Raw genomic sequence first — 16,093 nt, 5'->3', positions numbered from 1 at the left:
TAAAATCACTTCATTTATTTCCAAAAGTGTAGAGGTGGGGAAGCAACATGATAAAAATTAAGGTCAGTTCCCTATGGATCCATTCTGCCTCAGGGGAGGGACAGTGGCTCTTTGGGCCCGCGTGTTCTCAGCAGGAGGGCTTCAGGCAGGCCATCCCTCATTGCCATGGCAACCCTCAGGTCCATCACCAGCCAGAGCTGGTCCCTCCTGCCCCGCCCTCCCCTGGAGTTATCTACGGGTTAGTGGGTTAATTTCCAAATGCAGCAGCTCTGGATCCTCCCAGTGGCCGCCAGGTTCCCCACCCTCTCACTTTCCTGTCCCCACAGCTGTCTGGCCTTCAGCCCCAACCCCTCCTTGTCCCATTGGGTACCCCCACCCCCACCTCACCAAGTTCCCAGCTTCTCGGGGTCACCCTCCTCTGGGGCTCCTTCCTTCTGTCTCCTGACAGTCAGGGCCATGGAGGCCTCAGTGAGTGAGCTCAGCTCAGCCCACTGTGGGGCCTGGGGAGGCTGCAGAGGGGCTGGGGGGTGCGAACAGGCAGATTGTCCCAAGGCCCAGTCCCACTGCCACCCCCGGCAGAACACATCCTGTAGCAAAAGGTTAAAAAATGAGTAAAAGACAACGAGAGCGTGATAGAGTGGGGAAGAGCGTGTCCACGCGGGCAGCCCCAGCGTGGGGAGGGGCTGTGCAGAGCTTCTGGGCTCCAGCGCCCACTCGCAGCCTGGAGGGCCTCAGTCCCCACCAGCCAAGTGGTCAGGGACTGGCTGGCACCGCCTGGCAGGAACGGAGCGCTCCGGGGGACAGTCCAGTTGCTCCAGAATCTCGGGTCTCCCGACCAGAACAAATATCTGAGCCTACAGGTCGGCTGACCCCTGACCTGGTCATTGCTTCTGCTGAGCTCATCTGTGGCCCCACCCCCATGGACCCGAGGTCACAGGCTCTAGACTTGGGAGGCGGCAGGATGGAACTGCTCGAGCCCTGGGTCAGAGGGCTCTGGTGGGGCCCGGACGCTTCCCTGGGCCCGGAGGCTTGATCTGGCTGCAACACGGGTGAAGGGAGCCTGGCGTCAGGGCCAGACATCTGAAGAGAAAGTGGGGCCTGCAGGGGCGCCCCCAGTATGGACCCGGCGGTGGGAAGGAGACCCGGGGAATCCAGCACATCACCCCACAGAAGGGCAGAGGGTGGGCGGTCGTCCAAGGCGGTGGGGCCGGCCTGCAGGCTCAGGGAGCCATCCCACCTGCGGACCTCAAGAGCAGGGAGAAAAGAGGGTGGTGTGAAGCCCGGAAGCCAGGCTGCAGGGGCTCACAGGCCTCAGCCGTGCGCGTCTGAGGCTTCAGGATGGAGGGTGGAGGCGGGGCGGGACCCAGGAGGGAAGGTGTCAGAGGGAGGCGTGAACGCCTGGAAACCAGACAGCAAGAGAGGAAAAACGAGCCTCAAGTCTGAGCCGCGAATCACAGCCTCCTGACACCTCTCTGAAGAAAACCCCGCCCTCCCCTTCGGCCACCACCCCCACCGGCTCCCCCCAACCGTCCCCGTGGGCGCCCCGAGGGCTGCAGCTTCATTTGTGGAGGTAGGCGTCCAGCCACAGCTGCCCAGACTTCCTCAGGGACCTGGGGAGAGAAGGAAAGGGGCGGTCAGGGAGCAGGTGGACAGAGGCCAAGGGTCGACTGGGACAAGGAGCCCCAGGGAATCGGGCTCTGCCGGCCTGGGGGCCTCCTCCCAGCTCTCCGTCAGGAGCCCAGGGCCCCCCGGGGGACCCCTGGAAGGACCCAGGGAGAGACCTCGTCCAACCCAGACAGAGGCCAGGCAATCCCCAGCGACAAAGAGGCCAGGTAGGGGCACCCGTGCCAGCAGGGCCCCTCTGGTCTCCACCTCGGGCGGTCCCACGACCACGTGCCTCCCAATCCCCTCCTTGTCCCCCAGGGACCTGGGGTGTCTCCGACACCCGTGCCCACCCCTCCTTACCGGATGATGTCTTGCAGGGCCCGGAGCAGCGGCTTCTCTTGGTACTCAATGCCGTGCTTGGCGCACAGTGACCTCACCAGGGGGGCGATCTTATACAGGTTGTGCCGGGGCATGGTGGGGAAAAGGCTGGGGAGAGTGTGTGGTGGGGGGGGCGTGAGGGCTGGCCCACCACCTCCACCGCCCACAGGGAGGCTGGCCAGGCCCAGGAGACCCTGTCTGTCTCTCCCTGCGTGCCCACAGGGGTGGCTGGCCTGCAGCGGGGGAGGGCTGGGCCTTAGGCTCCCTGTCAATAAACGGACCAGTCACCTGCTCTGCAGGCTCACGGGATCCAGGGAGATGCCAGGGCCCACGCGCAGGGGTGGGTGCCACTGTGATCACATGGTCCGGGGAACAAGAACCCCTCTCTAGGCCTCCAGGAGGCTCGTGGGTGGTGGTGGGGCAGAGATACAATCTAGGGTCATTGGGGGAAAGACAGAGAGAGGGAGCCCCCACCTGCTGCCCTCTGCCAGGTGAGGCTGCTGGCAACTTGCCTCCATGGTATGCCCTCTGCCTACCGCCCCCCCACCCCCGCCTGCGCCTGCGCTCACTGGTGCTCGATCTGGAAGTTGAGGTGCCCGCTGAACCAGTCGTTGAAGAAGGACTGCTCCACGTTGCAGGTGGCTGCTAGCTGTTGGGGAGAAGGGGGTTGAGTGGCTGGGAGCAGAAGCACAAAGGGACCCCTCTCCTTTCCACGAGGCCCATCCTTCCCCGGGTCTCACCACCCTGCCCCGATTTCCCACTGGTCCCTCCAGAAGCTCCCGGTCACCTTCTCCTGCCCAGCTCTGGGCCTCTCAGTGGAAGGACACCGGCAGCCCAGGGAAGGGCAGGACGGCGCCAGGCCGACTGGGCAGCCACGCTCCCAGGGACATGGACCTGGGCTCCGTGGGCCGCCCCCCGCCCCCGGCAGCCAGCGCCGGCCGCCCTCACCTGGCTGCTGAGCCAATCGCGGTAGGGCTCGCGGTCAATCTCCATGGCGATGTGATTCATCTGTGTGACCCACACAAACCAGTGGCTCTCCAGGAACCTGGAAGGGAGCTCAGCTCAGCGTGCAGCCTGACGGCTCAGCCTCCACAGGGTCCAGGGAGTCGGTGGGAACCAAGTGTCCTTCCCGACCCCAATTGGGGCAAGGTGGGTACAAGTGGAGGGGGTTGAGTGGAGCCCCTTGACGAGGGGCCCGGGCAGAAAGTGGGACTTCTGAGGCTTTCCTCGGGGGGGCCTCACATCAAACCCCCATCGGGGTGCTCGGGGGCCGAGGGGTTAGTAGCCAGCAAAACTCAGGCACCTGATGAAGTTGAGGAAAAGGATGGATCCCAGGACACCATAGAAAGGGATGTAGGTGATGAAGAAACGGGTGTAGTAGCTGATGGCCCAGGCCAAGTCCTGTGGAGAGAAACACGGTTAGACGTGGGAGTATCTCACCCTCCTGGGCATGGGGTCCCAACCACAGGTGTGTACACAGCAAGCCTGGTTCACTGCTGAGTGAAGGTGGCCAAGAAACCCTATGGGCCTCCAGGAAGCTGGACACTGGGTCCAGCTAAGGATCCGAGGCCTCCCGGAGGAGGATGTGTACAACAGTCTTTGTGTCTAGGAGAAGGCTGAGAGGTTTTAGCAACATGGAGGGGCTACAAGCTCTGCATTTAGGGAAATCCGCAGGGACGGGAACTAGCAGACACCAGGAGTTGGCAGCTCGTTCCTGGTCCTGGGGATTCTGGAGGTGCACCAACACACCCCCGACACCCGCAGGCTCACAAACTGCTCATCGGCCCCCAGAGGTCCTCACTCCAGCGCGACGAAGGCCGGGGACGCTGTCCATCACCCACCTCAGGACCCTCCCAGCAGCCTGACAGTGCTGGTCCTCTTCCCCTACCCGTGTCTCCTCCCAGCCCCTCTTCTGTTCTGCTCTCTCTTCCTGGGCAAGCACCACCCCCCCCCCCCCCCCCCCCCCCCGCCAACTGCCTCCGTGGCTCTGCAACCATGGCAACCGGAGAGAACTGTCTTAGCTCCAAGCCCACTCTGTCCTCCCCTGCTAAGCCCTCCCATTCCACCCAGAGTAGCCACAGGGACTGGCGACCACTCTGCTCAGCCACCCTGCCCCAGCACTTTCCCACCTCAGGGCCTTTGCACTGACTGTTTCCACCCCCTCATCACTTCTCCCCAGACATTCGGCAGGGTAGCGGTCACAGCAAAGGCTCCTCCACTCTGTTCTCCGTGTGTGCTGTCTCTCCAGTCATGTCCAACTCTTGCGACCCTATAGACTGAATAGCCCCCCAGGCTCCTCTGTCCATGGGATTCTCCAGGCAAGAATACTGGTGTGGGCTGCCACGCCCTCCTCCATGGGATCGAACCAGTCTCCTGCATTGGCAGGTGGGTCCTTTACCACTAGTGGCTATTCTTTGTAGCTTGTAAGTAACTTTCTGAGCTGTGCCTCTGGTCCTCCGTCTTCCGTATGGGAAAAGACTATCCCCCTGAGATTCTACAGGCCTGAAGGTGTGGCAACAATAAGCAGAGCTTGCAAGTCTGAGCTCTGACAACTCTCCTCTGGTCCTGGCACCAGTTTGCTGCCATAGAGACCTTCCTAACATGCAAGCTGGATCACGCCACTGCCATCCGCAAAGCCATCACGAGCCTCCTGCCCCACTGGGGGATAAAGGACGAAATCCAGCCTCCCAGTAGGCTGCATGGGTCCCTCACATGTCTGTCCACCATCCTGGCATTGCCTGCAGCCTGTCACGTCTCCCACGGCCCAGCCATGCCGTGCTGTCTGTGTCTAGCTGGATCTGCCTGGAGGCTCCTTCTCCCCTTATCTGCTCAGCAAATTCATCCTTCATAGGAGCTCTGTTCAGTTAATCTCCACAAGCATGCAGTGAATACCTTCCCTGTGTCAGGGGCTGAGTTAGGTGCTGGAGGCAAACAGAAGTGCTTGAGAGCCCCTTGTCTGAAAGGACAGACTTTAGACAGAGATCCCTTCCATAGCATATGGAAGGGGAAACACAGTTACAGGGGTGACAGCAGCATGGCATGAGGTCCCAACCCTGTCCTGATTTAGAAAGACCCCCATCGGGAGGTGGTGCCCAAGACAGACTGGGACACAGCAAAGGTTGGCCAAGCAAAGAACAGCAGGATGGATGTTTGCAGAAATGACAATGCATAGAAAAGTCTGCTGAGGCGAGCAGGGAGGGGCTATTTTACATATAGATTATATGCTCCACATACGCCAGCCCAAGCGCTCCAGGTCGGGGCAAGAGACCACAGCCAGGTCACATCCGCCTGGGGGAGACTGGCCTCTATCTTGGCGGCAAGGAAGAAGACCCACTGTGCTTTAAACGACAAGAATGTGGTTCCATCTAAATCATAAAAATAGGTTCCTGCCAACTGGAGGTGAGGAAATTCAGTTATTCCAGGAGCTCAGGGATGAAATGAGGGAGGCCCAAACCAGGACTCCTGGCCCTGCCGAGGGGCAACATTCTCCAGGACTCTAGGAGGCAGGGGCAGTTCTGTGCAGAGACTGCTTGGTCATGGTGAACCCAGACTGGTCCCGGGTGTTGGTGTCATTGGCTGGGGAGGAAAGGGGTGGGAAGAGTGGCTCGGAAGGGGTCTGAAGGGCCAGAAGTGAGTGGAGGGCAAGACCTCGGGACGGAGGTGGTCTTTAAGGGTGCATGTGCGGCTAACAAGTCCCTCAGTCATGTCTGACTCTTTGCGACCCCATGGGCTATAGCTTGCCAAGCTCCTCTGTCCATGGGATCCTCCAGGCAAAAATATTGGAGTGGGTTGCCATTCCCTTCTCCAGGGGACCTTCCCAACCCAGGGATCGAACCTGAGTCTCCCACACGGCAGGCAGATACTTTACTGTCTGAGCCACTAGGGAAGCCCTTAAGGGGGTGGGGGAAGCCAATGTTTTAAGTTCTGTTTCTACTTTTCATCACATTCATTTTAATTCCTTTTTTGTGTGTGCACAGTGCAGTAGTATGTACACATACATTAATGGAGGCGTGTGCCTATTAACTGTGGTACAAAATGATACATGACCATGAACCACTAGTGTCAGGGGTGAAGGGATAAAGGTGATAAGGGAGACAGGTGGAGGAGAACCAGTAGAGGCTGGACTTCGAAGCCGACAGGGAGTGTTTCAAGAAGGAGTGGATCGTGGGATCAGATGCAACAGACCTCCAGGAAGTTGAGGCCTGGGGACAGCTCCAGGATGCAGTCACTGGCAATGCTGGTTGGCCTTTGGAGCTGGACAGTTCTCAGCAGTGCAGGGGGGTGGGGGTTGGGGGAGCTGTCCCAGGCATGGCAGGTGCCCATTAGGTGCCAGGTACACTCCATCCCCGCTGAGTTGTGACAATCAAAACTGTCGCCCTGGACTTCCCTGGCGGCTTAAGTGGTTAAGACTCTGTGCTTCCAACGGCAGCGGGCCCGGGTTCGATCCCTAATCAGGGAACTAAGATCCTACATGCTGTGAGGTGTGGCCAAAAAAATCCCCCAATTCTCCCCAATATTGCCAGTGGCTCAACAGAATTCTTCCCACTGAGGACCACCACCCCAGGTCCCATCTGCACTTGGCACCTAAGCTCAGTTACCATAAATCAGAAAATCACAGCACAGAGCATGCCTCTGCCATGTGGGCCTCTGAGGGATGCACTTGCATCTGGTGCTAAGCCTGGTTAGTCAGCTACTGCTGTGTACTAGAAGCCCAAAGTTGAACCCTACTCCCTGGCAAGAGAGCCCTGACCCCAGGGGCCCGATCAAATATCCCTGGCTGGGCCACCTGAGTCAGTTCAGTTATAAAGTCTGATTCCCTTTCCTACTGTGCCTCTTTCATGCTTTGTCCTTCAGGGAACACACACAGTGAAAAAAAAAAGGGGGGGGGGATTAAATATTCATGTCAGGCGTCTGCCATAAAAGCAGATTAGAGTGTCCCGAGCAGCGCTATCCTCTTCCACTATGACTCCTCCCAGGGCTCAGGTGAGCCCTGGTGAAAACAACAGTCACCACAGGGGCAGGAGAGTTGCGTTCCAATTCCCACCCCCTCACTGACCCAGAAACTCCTTCTCTCCGGCCCGGATGTGCCTTAATGGCCAGACACATCTTCCCTGATAGCTCAGCTGGTAAAGAATCCACCCGCAATGCAGGAAGCTCCGGTTCGATTCCTGGGTCAGGAAGATCCACTGGAGAAAGGATAGGCTACCCATTCCAGTATTCTTGGGCTTCCCTTGTGGCTCAGCTGGTAAAGAATCCGCCTGCAATGCGGGAGACCTGGGTTCGGTCCCTGGATTGGGAAGATCCCTCGAAGAAGGGAAAGGCTACCCACTCCGGTCTTCTGGCCTGGAGAATTCCATGAACTGTATAATCCATGGAGCCGCAAAGAGTTGGACACGACTGAGCGACTTTCACTGTGGGTGGCAGGGCCTAACTGTTCCTGAAGCACAGCTGGTACTGATGAAAGAGCATGCCCGACAAGCGTGCAGTACAGGTTTTACCAGCACAGGGCTGGCAGGGACTTCCAAATCCCTCCTCTTCCCCAAACACCCCCAACCGGCTTCTGAGTCCCAGGCTGGCCCTCTTAGCAGAATCAACAGGCACTTCTGCCAATAATACCCAGGGAAGCATGTAAGACAAAGTACTTTGAAGTCCTTCAATTGCCATACAAGCACGAGGACCTGTTACTGAGTGAGCAGTGTCTGGGGTGTGGGAGCAGGGTGAGTCCAGGCGGTGGCATTGGGGCGTTCTCATGCCTGATCCACCCCTTGGTGTCACCTTGGGCAAGCCCCAAACTCTCAAGAGTTTCAGTATCTTCACTTATGAAACCGGGTTTTATAAAACAAAAAAAGACCAGCGATACTGACCGAGTGTCTGCTTGGTCTGGAAGGCAGAGGTCTTGTCCCTGTCCCAGTTGCAGTCCCAGTGAACCCTGTTCTGCCAAAAGCAGGTTCTGCCCAGGGCGACCACTTCCCCCAGGGCCTCCCATCACAGGCACATCATCCTTTTCTGAGAACCACGCCTACGCATCTAAATCAAGTCAAGGACCGTTCCTCTCCAGGGTCCCCGTCTCTCTCTGGAGTGATGGGCAGGATCGTGTCCCCTAAAATGACTCTTCATCCCCGGGACCTCACAATGGGACCTTATTTGGAGACAGTGTGCTTGCAGATATCATGAGTGAAGATGCAGTCATTAGGGAGGGCCCTAATCCATGACTGATGTCCTAAGACAGAGGGGAAACCCGGAGGCAGAACCACCCACGGAGAAGATGTTGGCCATCCGCGAATCAGAGGCAGACGCCAGCCCAGACCATTTCTCACAGCCCCCAGAAGGGCCAACCCTGCAGGCTCCTTGATCTTGGACTCTAGTCTCCAGAGCAGTGAGACAATAAGACCCTGTCGTTTAACAGAAGTGCCACCCAGTGTGCGGCACGTTCTCAGGCAGATTTAGCAAACTAAGTGCCAGGCTGTTCTCCATTTACCAACCGGAGAGCAGTGTGACCTGGACCACTGGGTCTAAGGGGCCTCACGGGGACTCAGGAGGGTGAGGGCTGGAGCCTTGGATGGGTGGACTGTGTGTGACTCATCACTCAGCCTTCAGCAACTTTCTGAGGGAGCTCTGCCAAGGCAGGGGCTCTCCCAGTGGACGCCCTGCCTGGGGGTATCTTTTGGGCTGGGGTGCTACAGCCTCGCTGGCTCCTGCTGGCCTCAGAGCAAGTCCCTTCCTGAGGGTGACAAGGTAGTCGCCCCGGGAGGAGATGCCGTGGGCCGCCCCAGGATCGAGTCGCCCTCCTCCCCACACTCCTGGGTCCCCTGGACTCACCACCCAGTCCTTGCGAACGATCATGGTCATGATGATCTGGTACTGGAAGTACAAAGGGATGAGCAGTGGCGGCCCAACTGCGAGAGAGAGAGAGAGAGAGAGAGAGAGAGAAAGAGAGAGAGAGAGAGGAGAGGGGCTTGGAACGGCCTGTTCCACCCGGCGGGGCTGGAAGATGGGGAGGAACTGGGAGGGCAGAAGCCAGGATGTGGTGCCAGCTCTGTAGCTCCCGGGCAGAGGAGACTGGAACCTTGGCACCCTGAGAAGGGGGCTGGAAGTACCCTCTGACACCCTGCCCAGGAAGTCCGAGTGTGGCATCCGGGTGTCTGGGCCAGTGTCCCTTCTGTGTATCACGGGCCAGGATGGGTTTGTGGCTGTTGTTACTCTGACAGCTTTGGCGTCACTTTCTGGGTCTGGAAGGGTGTCAGGTGGGAGTGGGGATGGACGGCCACACTGGGAAGGCGGTCGGGGTGTGGTTGTGGGGCGCCCCGGCACTCACTCAGGAAGAAGTACTCATGCTGGCGGTTGTAAGGCAGGTATTTCAGCTTCTTCTTGCCGTACTGAGGAGAGAAGCAGAGGCTGTGAGCCCCCAGGACCCCACGGACCCCCACCTCCCATCTCTCCTCCACCCGCTCTGCAGTCCCTGCTCCTTCCTCCCACCCAGGGAAGCTTTCTGTCCCTCTGCACCCTGGGCCCCTCTGGGCTCCCGGTTGCTCCGGCCAACACTTCCTCAGCCTTTGCTGGGCACACCAATCCCAAGCTGGCCTCTCAGCTCAGGTGCTCCTCTGGAAGTTAGTGCTTCCAAAGCTGAACCTCGGGGTCAAGTCACTGCCCACGGCCACACAAGAAGTGGGCTGGCAGGGATCTGAACCCAAGAAAGCAGACTCAGAGCCCATGAGACAGGCAGCGAATAAATATTTGTTGAATGAATGCACCACGAAACAAGGAACTGGGGTGGTGGGGGAGTGTGCTGAGGCACTCAGAGGGAGCTCCTTGGCCAGCTTGCACCCCTTTGGAGACAGAAAAGCCCCTGGGTCCCCTTGAGGAGCTCCCCAGAGCCCTCAGTGGCTGGGAGAACCCAGGTAAGGGCTGGGGAAATTGTTACCAGTTACCAGGTTGAGCATCTCGTCCCTTGAGCCGCCTGCAATTTCCAGGCTGAGGCTTACCACTTTAGGTTCCAGGCCAGAGGGGGTTACCACAGGGACTCTTCAGGACACACCTGGTCACCTGGTCTTACCCCGGGTACTCTGATGCCCAGGCATACCACTCAGGAGGGCTGAGAGGTCTGGCTGGGGTGTGGACATCCTCACTGTACAAAGCGAGTGTGAGCCAGGATGGGGGTGGGAACGAGGAGACCCACAGCCCCACAGGGTCCCCGCAAGCCCCTTAATTCCAAAGTCCAGCCCCCCGAGGACCAGCCCACCCTGCTCCTTGGGGAATGAGACCGAAAGATGCCGCCCACAGAGGGGGACCTGCTCTTGCCTGCAATGCTGGGGGACTGTTCAGAGAGCCCAGGCTTGGGCTCTGCCTCGCACCAGCTGAGACTCGGCACAGGTCACTTAGCCTGCCTGAGCCCTGCTTGGCATCCAGTTAAGAGGAGTCAATGAGAACACGGGCATAAATGCCAGGGACTGACCCCTGGGACATGGCTCTTTACCTGCCCGCCACCTCCCGCCGCCCCCAGCTCCGAAGGTCGGTGCCACCCTCATCGCATGATGTCCACTCCTGCTTATTGCAGTCAGGAGATCAAAGCATGTTACATAGGGAGAAACACGGATGTCCTCTTGGCCAATGCTCCTGTTCTCCAGGCGAGTACACAGAGATGGAGTGAGTGCCAGCATCACAGGGAGGGCCCACGGAGGAGCTCTGAGTGACAGCAGAGCCAAGTCTGTCCCCAGGGCATTCATCCTGGCACCAGTGACCACGGGGCTGGCACACCCCGCTGAAACACTGTCAGAATCTATCTGTTTGGTCCGTGTGGCCTCCTGTGCCTTGGCAGGGGTCTCCCCCAATCCCCAGAATGCACGAATCCTTTGCACAAAGGCTGTCGTTAAGGCTGAGGCTCAACCACTGGTTGTCCAGTGGTTATGAATCCACCTGCCAATGCCGGGGACGTGAGTTCAATCCCTGGTCGGGGAACTAAGATCCCACATGCGTCAGGGCAACTAAGCCTGTGTGCCATAACTACTGAAGCCCATGTGCCTAGAGCCCTCAAGCAGCAACAAGAGAAGTCACCACAATGAGAAGCCCTTGCACCCCAAACAGAGTGGCCCCTGCTCACCGCAACTAGAGAAAGCCCATGCACAGCAATGAAGATCCGGCACTGTCAAATAAACAAAATTTAAAAGCTCTTGCCTACTGATTGTCAGTCGGGAGGAGTCAGCCTTTGGACACGAGTCTGCCCTCTGCACCCCAGCCCCTAGGCTGCCAGCCTCTGAAATAAAGGGAACTTTTCTTTCTACCAATCTTTCCTCTTATATATATTTTTAAAAAAAGATTGAGGCAGTCCCTGGAGAGATCCCAGTCAGGGCACCCCAGACATAGTCCTGGACAACGTTGCAGGGGAGGGAGGGATTAGAGGCACCCCGCTATGTGAGTGGTCTGGTGGTCTGGGTTCTGGGGAGCGTGTGCTTCACAGAACAGTCCCTCGCTCCCTCCCAGAAGCCAGGAAACAGGCCCAGACTTTGCAGGCTTCTCTAGCCCTGATAGGTGCCATCCTCACCACACCTCTGCCCCACAGGTCATCCCAAGGGACAGCCCCAGGCCCAGAGGAATCTCAGGCTGGCCCAGCTCTATTCTGGGAGTGAGCACTAGGGGCAGGATAGGCTGGCAGAGGGTCCCCACAGAGGGACTCGGCAGTGGGCACCCCGGGAAGCTGGTTTGAAGCTGCATTTGCGCAGTGGGCACCCTGTCTGCAGTGATCCCTGGTGCCCTGTAGGGGGTGACAGGAGATTACCGGGCTGATGCTCCCTGGCCAGTCAGCACTGTCAGCTCCTGCGTGCATCCCTTCAAGGGCCGAGACTGCCCTGTGGGAGCTGCCATGTCACTGCCCCCAGGCAGCGGCTGGCCCCTCTGCCCACACCTGAGGGCTCCAGCTTTGGGGTGGGGGGTTCCAGATTTGGAAGCAGTTTGTTATTTGAGCAAATTGTTTTGCAGCCCCCCTTCCCCTGCCATGAGATTTGGGTTTGTTACGGGTACTCCATAGATCTGTTGAGGGCCGATGGATGATGGGGCGATGAAAGCCCTTCAGGACTAAAGGCAGGTCACGGTTACAGAGGCACCTGTGTGCCGCGATACACGAACCGTCACAGGGCATCTGATCCCATCCGGATGACCTCAGCTAGGGGGACTGCAAGATCGCCTGTCAGTGTGAGGCTGACCCAGGGCGCTAGCTTCCCCTCTGAAAACCAGCAAGCACAGAGGGGATTTGGGGATGCCAAGTCAGGCGTGGGCCCAACCTGGTTTCTTGACTTTCCCATGCTCAGCTCTCTGCAGCCCTCGGTTGTCTGCCGTGAGTGCAGGGAAGGAAGGGGAGAGGTGTCTTAGGATAAGAAACCCTCGGAGGAGGGGCTCTTGGCTTCTTAAGACATCAGGAAGCTGGTGGGATCCAAGAAACACAGACCCCTAGCGTCCAGCAGGTGGTGGCCCCGGGCAGGGCCTTGGAGGACCTGGAAGCCCTGGCTGGGAGTCATTCAGCCAGGGTTTGGATTGTGGCACTCACTGCCTTTTCTAGCTGTAGCCTTGAGCTAGTTATTTCACCTCTCTGAGTCTCGGCTGTCCCATCTATAAAATGGGCTGGATGAGAGCTCCTGCCTCACGGTTAAGCAAGGATTAAGTGACGCCCCACATGTGGTGCTCAGCATGGTGCAGGGCCCAGGGACTAAGCAAGAGTCAGCCTCCCCCTCCACGGGGGCCCACAGGCCCTGGGGGGAGCCTGTAATCCTCTCCCCTGCAGGAAAGTCCTCATCACACGTGAAGAAAGCCTGGGCTCTGGGGCAGTCACAGGGAAGACGCAGACTCAAACTGCAGGTGAGGCTCTGGGTGGTTTGTCGTCCAGACCCCGAGGTGCAGTGGCACATGCAGGACCCACTTTGATGATGTGTCCTCAAGCCGAGGCTGAAAGGGATGCAGGTCAGAGGCAGTGGCAGGGGGAATCCTGGTGGCCTGGCTTCCCGGAGGCCCACGACCCTGGGGCCCTGGCCAGCTGACACCCCAGTGCTCCTCCCCTCCACAAACCACGAGGCCCGACTTGGATTACGGGCTGAGGGGGTGCCAGGGGCATGTACAGGGGACTTATCAGCCTTGGAACAAAATATCTGAGCAACAAGGGCCTGCCTTGTCCGTTCAGGGTTGGGGGAGGGGGGCAGCTGGAGAGCTCTGCCTGCCTCTGGGAAAGTGCAGACTCACAGGCAGAGAAACGAGGAGCCGGCCACGGCAGGCACGCGAGGAATGGCAAGACTCCAGCCCAAGGGCCCCGGCTGCTCCAAGGGAATACTTGGCCTGTTCGCAAAGGTAGTCTGGAGGGTCAACTGCTGACAGGCCATGGGGCAGGGAGAGCCTCCCATGGGGTCTGAAAAGCAGGCTCTCAGGCCCAGAGGCAGGCGGAAACACTCCTGGCTTCTGAGAATCCACTTACAGCGCTCCAAAAAAAAAAAAAAGTGGGCAGCGGGGAGCAAAAACAAGACTACCCCTGACATCACCACTATTCAATTCTGTTCTGAAGTTCTAGTAACGTCATAAAGCCTAAACCAGAAATAAGAGTGGAGAGCTATTAGAAAGTGTCTAAATTTTCACTATTTTCCAAAAATATGATTGTCAACTCAGGAAATTCAAAAGAATCAACTGAAAAACAACTAGAATCACAAGCAGACATCAGTGGACCCTAGCTGGACATAAGATAACTAACCAAATGGCAACAGTTTTCTTGAATACCACAGAAACCCCTATATAAAATATAGACGTTATTTAGGATTCAGTTGAAAGAAATATGGTCACAAGACATATAAAGAAGAGGAAAAGCTTTCTAAGAGGTATAAAAAAGAGACTCAAGTGTAAATGGAGAAAGATGTCATATTTCTGGATGGAAATGATGCAAATTTTTTCTGGAAGGGGCAAGTCAGTCCACGACAAGCTCTTAGTGAGTTAGAAGGAGCCACGGATGCCCAAGTCACTCAGACAGTGTCCTGCACTGACCTTCCAAGCAGCATGGTCCTGGCGACACCAGGAATCCAGGAACAGCTGGCCTCTTCCCGAGTATGTGAGAGAGCGCTTCACAGAGCACTATGGTCATGGACTTAACGTCAATGGCAACGGGATGGCCAGATCCCCCAAACTTCCACTGCACCTCCCAAAAGTCAGCACTTGAGAGGCATCCAGGGAGAGATGTTGGAAGGAGTTTCACAGCTACCACACAGAAAGAGACGCCTTGGCAGCATCGCTGGTGAGACTAGGTTTTATTGTCAGGAACACAGAGAGTGCTTGTCAAGCCAGTCAACAGTTCTACAACATGAAGCCTCCCTACCTAGAAAGCGAAGACTTTGTCTTTTTATCACATGGACTCCACTTAATCAGTCCTACTAATCTAGACACCTCAAATCAAAGCGAGCAAACTCGTTCTGAGGAGGAAAATGCAAGCATGTATTTTGGCAAAGAAAATCCTCGCACTTCAGAAGACTCGTTAGAGTCGCTTGGACTGCAAGATCAAACCAGTCAATCCTAAAGAAAATCAACACTGCTGGGAATACAACCAGTTCAAGACACTGCTCCTTATGGAGGGTAAAAGTGCCTCTCTTGGCAAATGCTTATCAGGCCCCTACTCTGCACAGTTTGGTCACACTTAAGATCTACATAAAAGCAACAGGGATCTTCTAAACTTTGGTTTACATCATCAATGTATTTCAGAAAAGTAAAGCTTCTATAACATTTTTTTTTTTTCCACCTAGAAGCTCTACTTAAAAAAAAAAAAAATTAAATGAGGAAGAGTCTTTAAATCCTTTAAAAGCATTGGGCATGGCTTTATTCAAAGACTCAGCAACACCAAATTTTCCTGTCTTAGAAACACAACAGAGCACTGGACAGCCCCAGATGGAGGCTAATGCACTTGGACTCCAGCAAAGAGGCCCACATTTGGTGAAGAAGCCAGTTGCAGGAAAACTATCTAAGTTTGAATTTTTGTTTTTAAAAAAGATATGTGTGTCTATGTTTCTTCACACATAGAAAATACCTGGAAGGATTAGAGACTGCTGTCAACAGTGGTCACCAATGTCAGGGGCATGACAACTGGGGCACAGCAGGGATGGGAGAGGTAACAGGCGACTCGCTTCTCAGTCTGGTCAATTACTGCTACTATTTAAATGCTTACAACAGGTATGTCTATACTTATAATAAAAAATAAACTAATATAAAACCAAGGCAGGGACTTTCCTGGTGTCCAGGGGTTGGGAACCTACCTAACTGCCAATGCAAGGTACATGGGTTTGATCCCTGGTCTGGAAAGGGACCCACACGCCGTGGAGCAACTAAGCCCACATGCTAAAACTACTGTGCCCATGTGCTGTAACTACTGAAGCCCGCATTCTACAGCCCATGCTCCACAACAACTGGAGCCACCACATTGAGAAGTCCTTGTACCACAACTAGAGAGAGAGTAAGCCCCCATCACCAGAACTAGAGAAAACTAGTGTGCACCAACAAAGACCCAACACAACCAAAAATTAAAAAAAAAAAAAAAAGACTTTGCCTTCCAGTGTAGGGGGTGAAGTTTCGATCCCTGGTCCAGGAGCTAAGATTCCAGATGCTTTGTGGCCAAAAACCCAAAACATAAAAAAAAAAAACAGAAACGACAGTCTAACAAATAAAGACTGTAAAAATGGCCCACATTAAAAAAATAAATTAGTTAATTAAATAAATAAAATAAAGACAAGGCAGTGTGATGGAGTGGAAGGAAATGGCTCAATTGTCAGATCTGGGGCCTCATCCTAGAATGGCCACTAAACGATGTAACCCTGACCACATGCCCTCCTCCTGCTGAGCTTCACTTGACATCTGTGGTGAAGCAGGTGGAACCAGACCCTGTGGAGGTCCCTCCAGCATCGGGGACTGTGACTCTCCAAGTAAGGTTTCCTGGAGCTGGTCTTTGGGAACCAAGCATGAGCTTTGGAGTTGTGCTTTCCTGCCAAACTGTAAGGAACAAGCTAGGAAATGCTCTTCCCCAGCCCATGGGCGTCAAGGAGGTATCCAACACTCTGATAAGGAGCTGCCTTTGTTTTTTAGGAGGCCATTCCATAGAAATTCC

At 56.2% G+C, this 16,093-nt stretch overlaps 1 protein-coding gene across 1 annotated transcript in view; it reads right to left on the bottom strand.

Moving 5' to 3' along the window:
- FADS2 (fatty acid desaturase 2) overlaps window positions 1-16,093 on the bottom strand; it is a 36,418-nt gene continuing 20,325 nt past the window's right edge. The window contains exons 6-12 of the mRNA XM_065937474.1: window positions 9,299-9,359; window positions 8,803-8,879; window positions 3,287-3,384; window positions 2,932-3,028; window positions 2,553-2,632; window positions 1,966-2,091; window positions 1-1,610 (exon numbers count right to left, since the gene is read on the bottom strand). Coding sequence (XP_065793546.1) covers window positions 1,559-1,610; window positions 1,966-2,091; window positions 2,553-2,632; window positions 2,932-3,028; window positions 3,287-3,384; window positions 8,803-8,879; window positions 9,299-9,359 — 591 coding nt within the window. The 3' untranslated portion in view covers window positions 1-1,558. The remainder of the gene's footprint in view (window positions 1,611-1,965; window positions 2,092-2,552; window positions 2,633-2,931; window positions 3,029-3,286; window positions 3,385-8,802; window positions 8,880-9,298; window positions 9,360-16,093) is intronic.

This window comes from Muntiacus reevesi, chromosome 5, assembly GCF_963930625.1.
Source record: "Muntiacus reevesi chromosome 5, mMunRee1.1, whole genome shotgun sequence".
Classification (NCBI taxonomy): Eukaryota; Metazoa; Chordata; class Mammalia; order Artiodactyla; family Cervidae; genus Muntiacus; species Muntiacus reevesi.
This window is presented reverse-complemented; position numbering and strand designations above follow the sequence as displayed.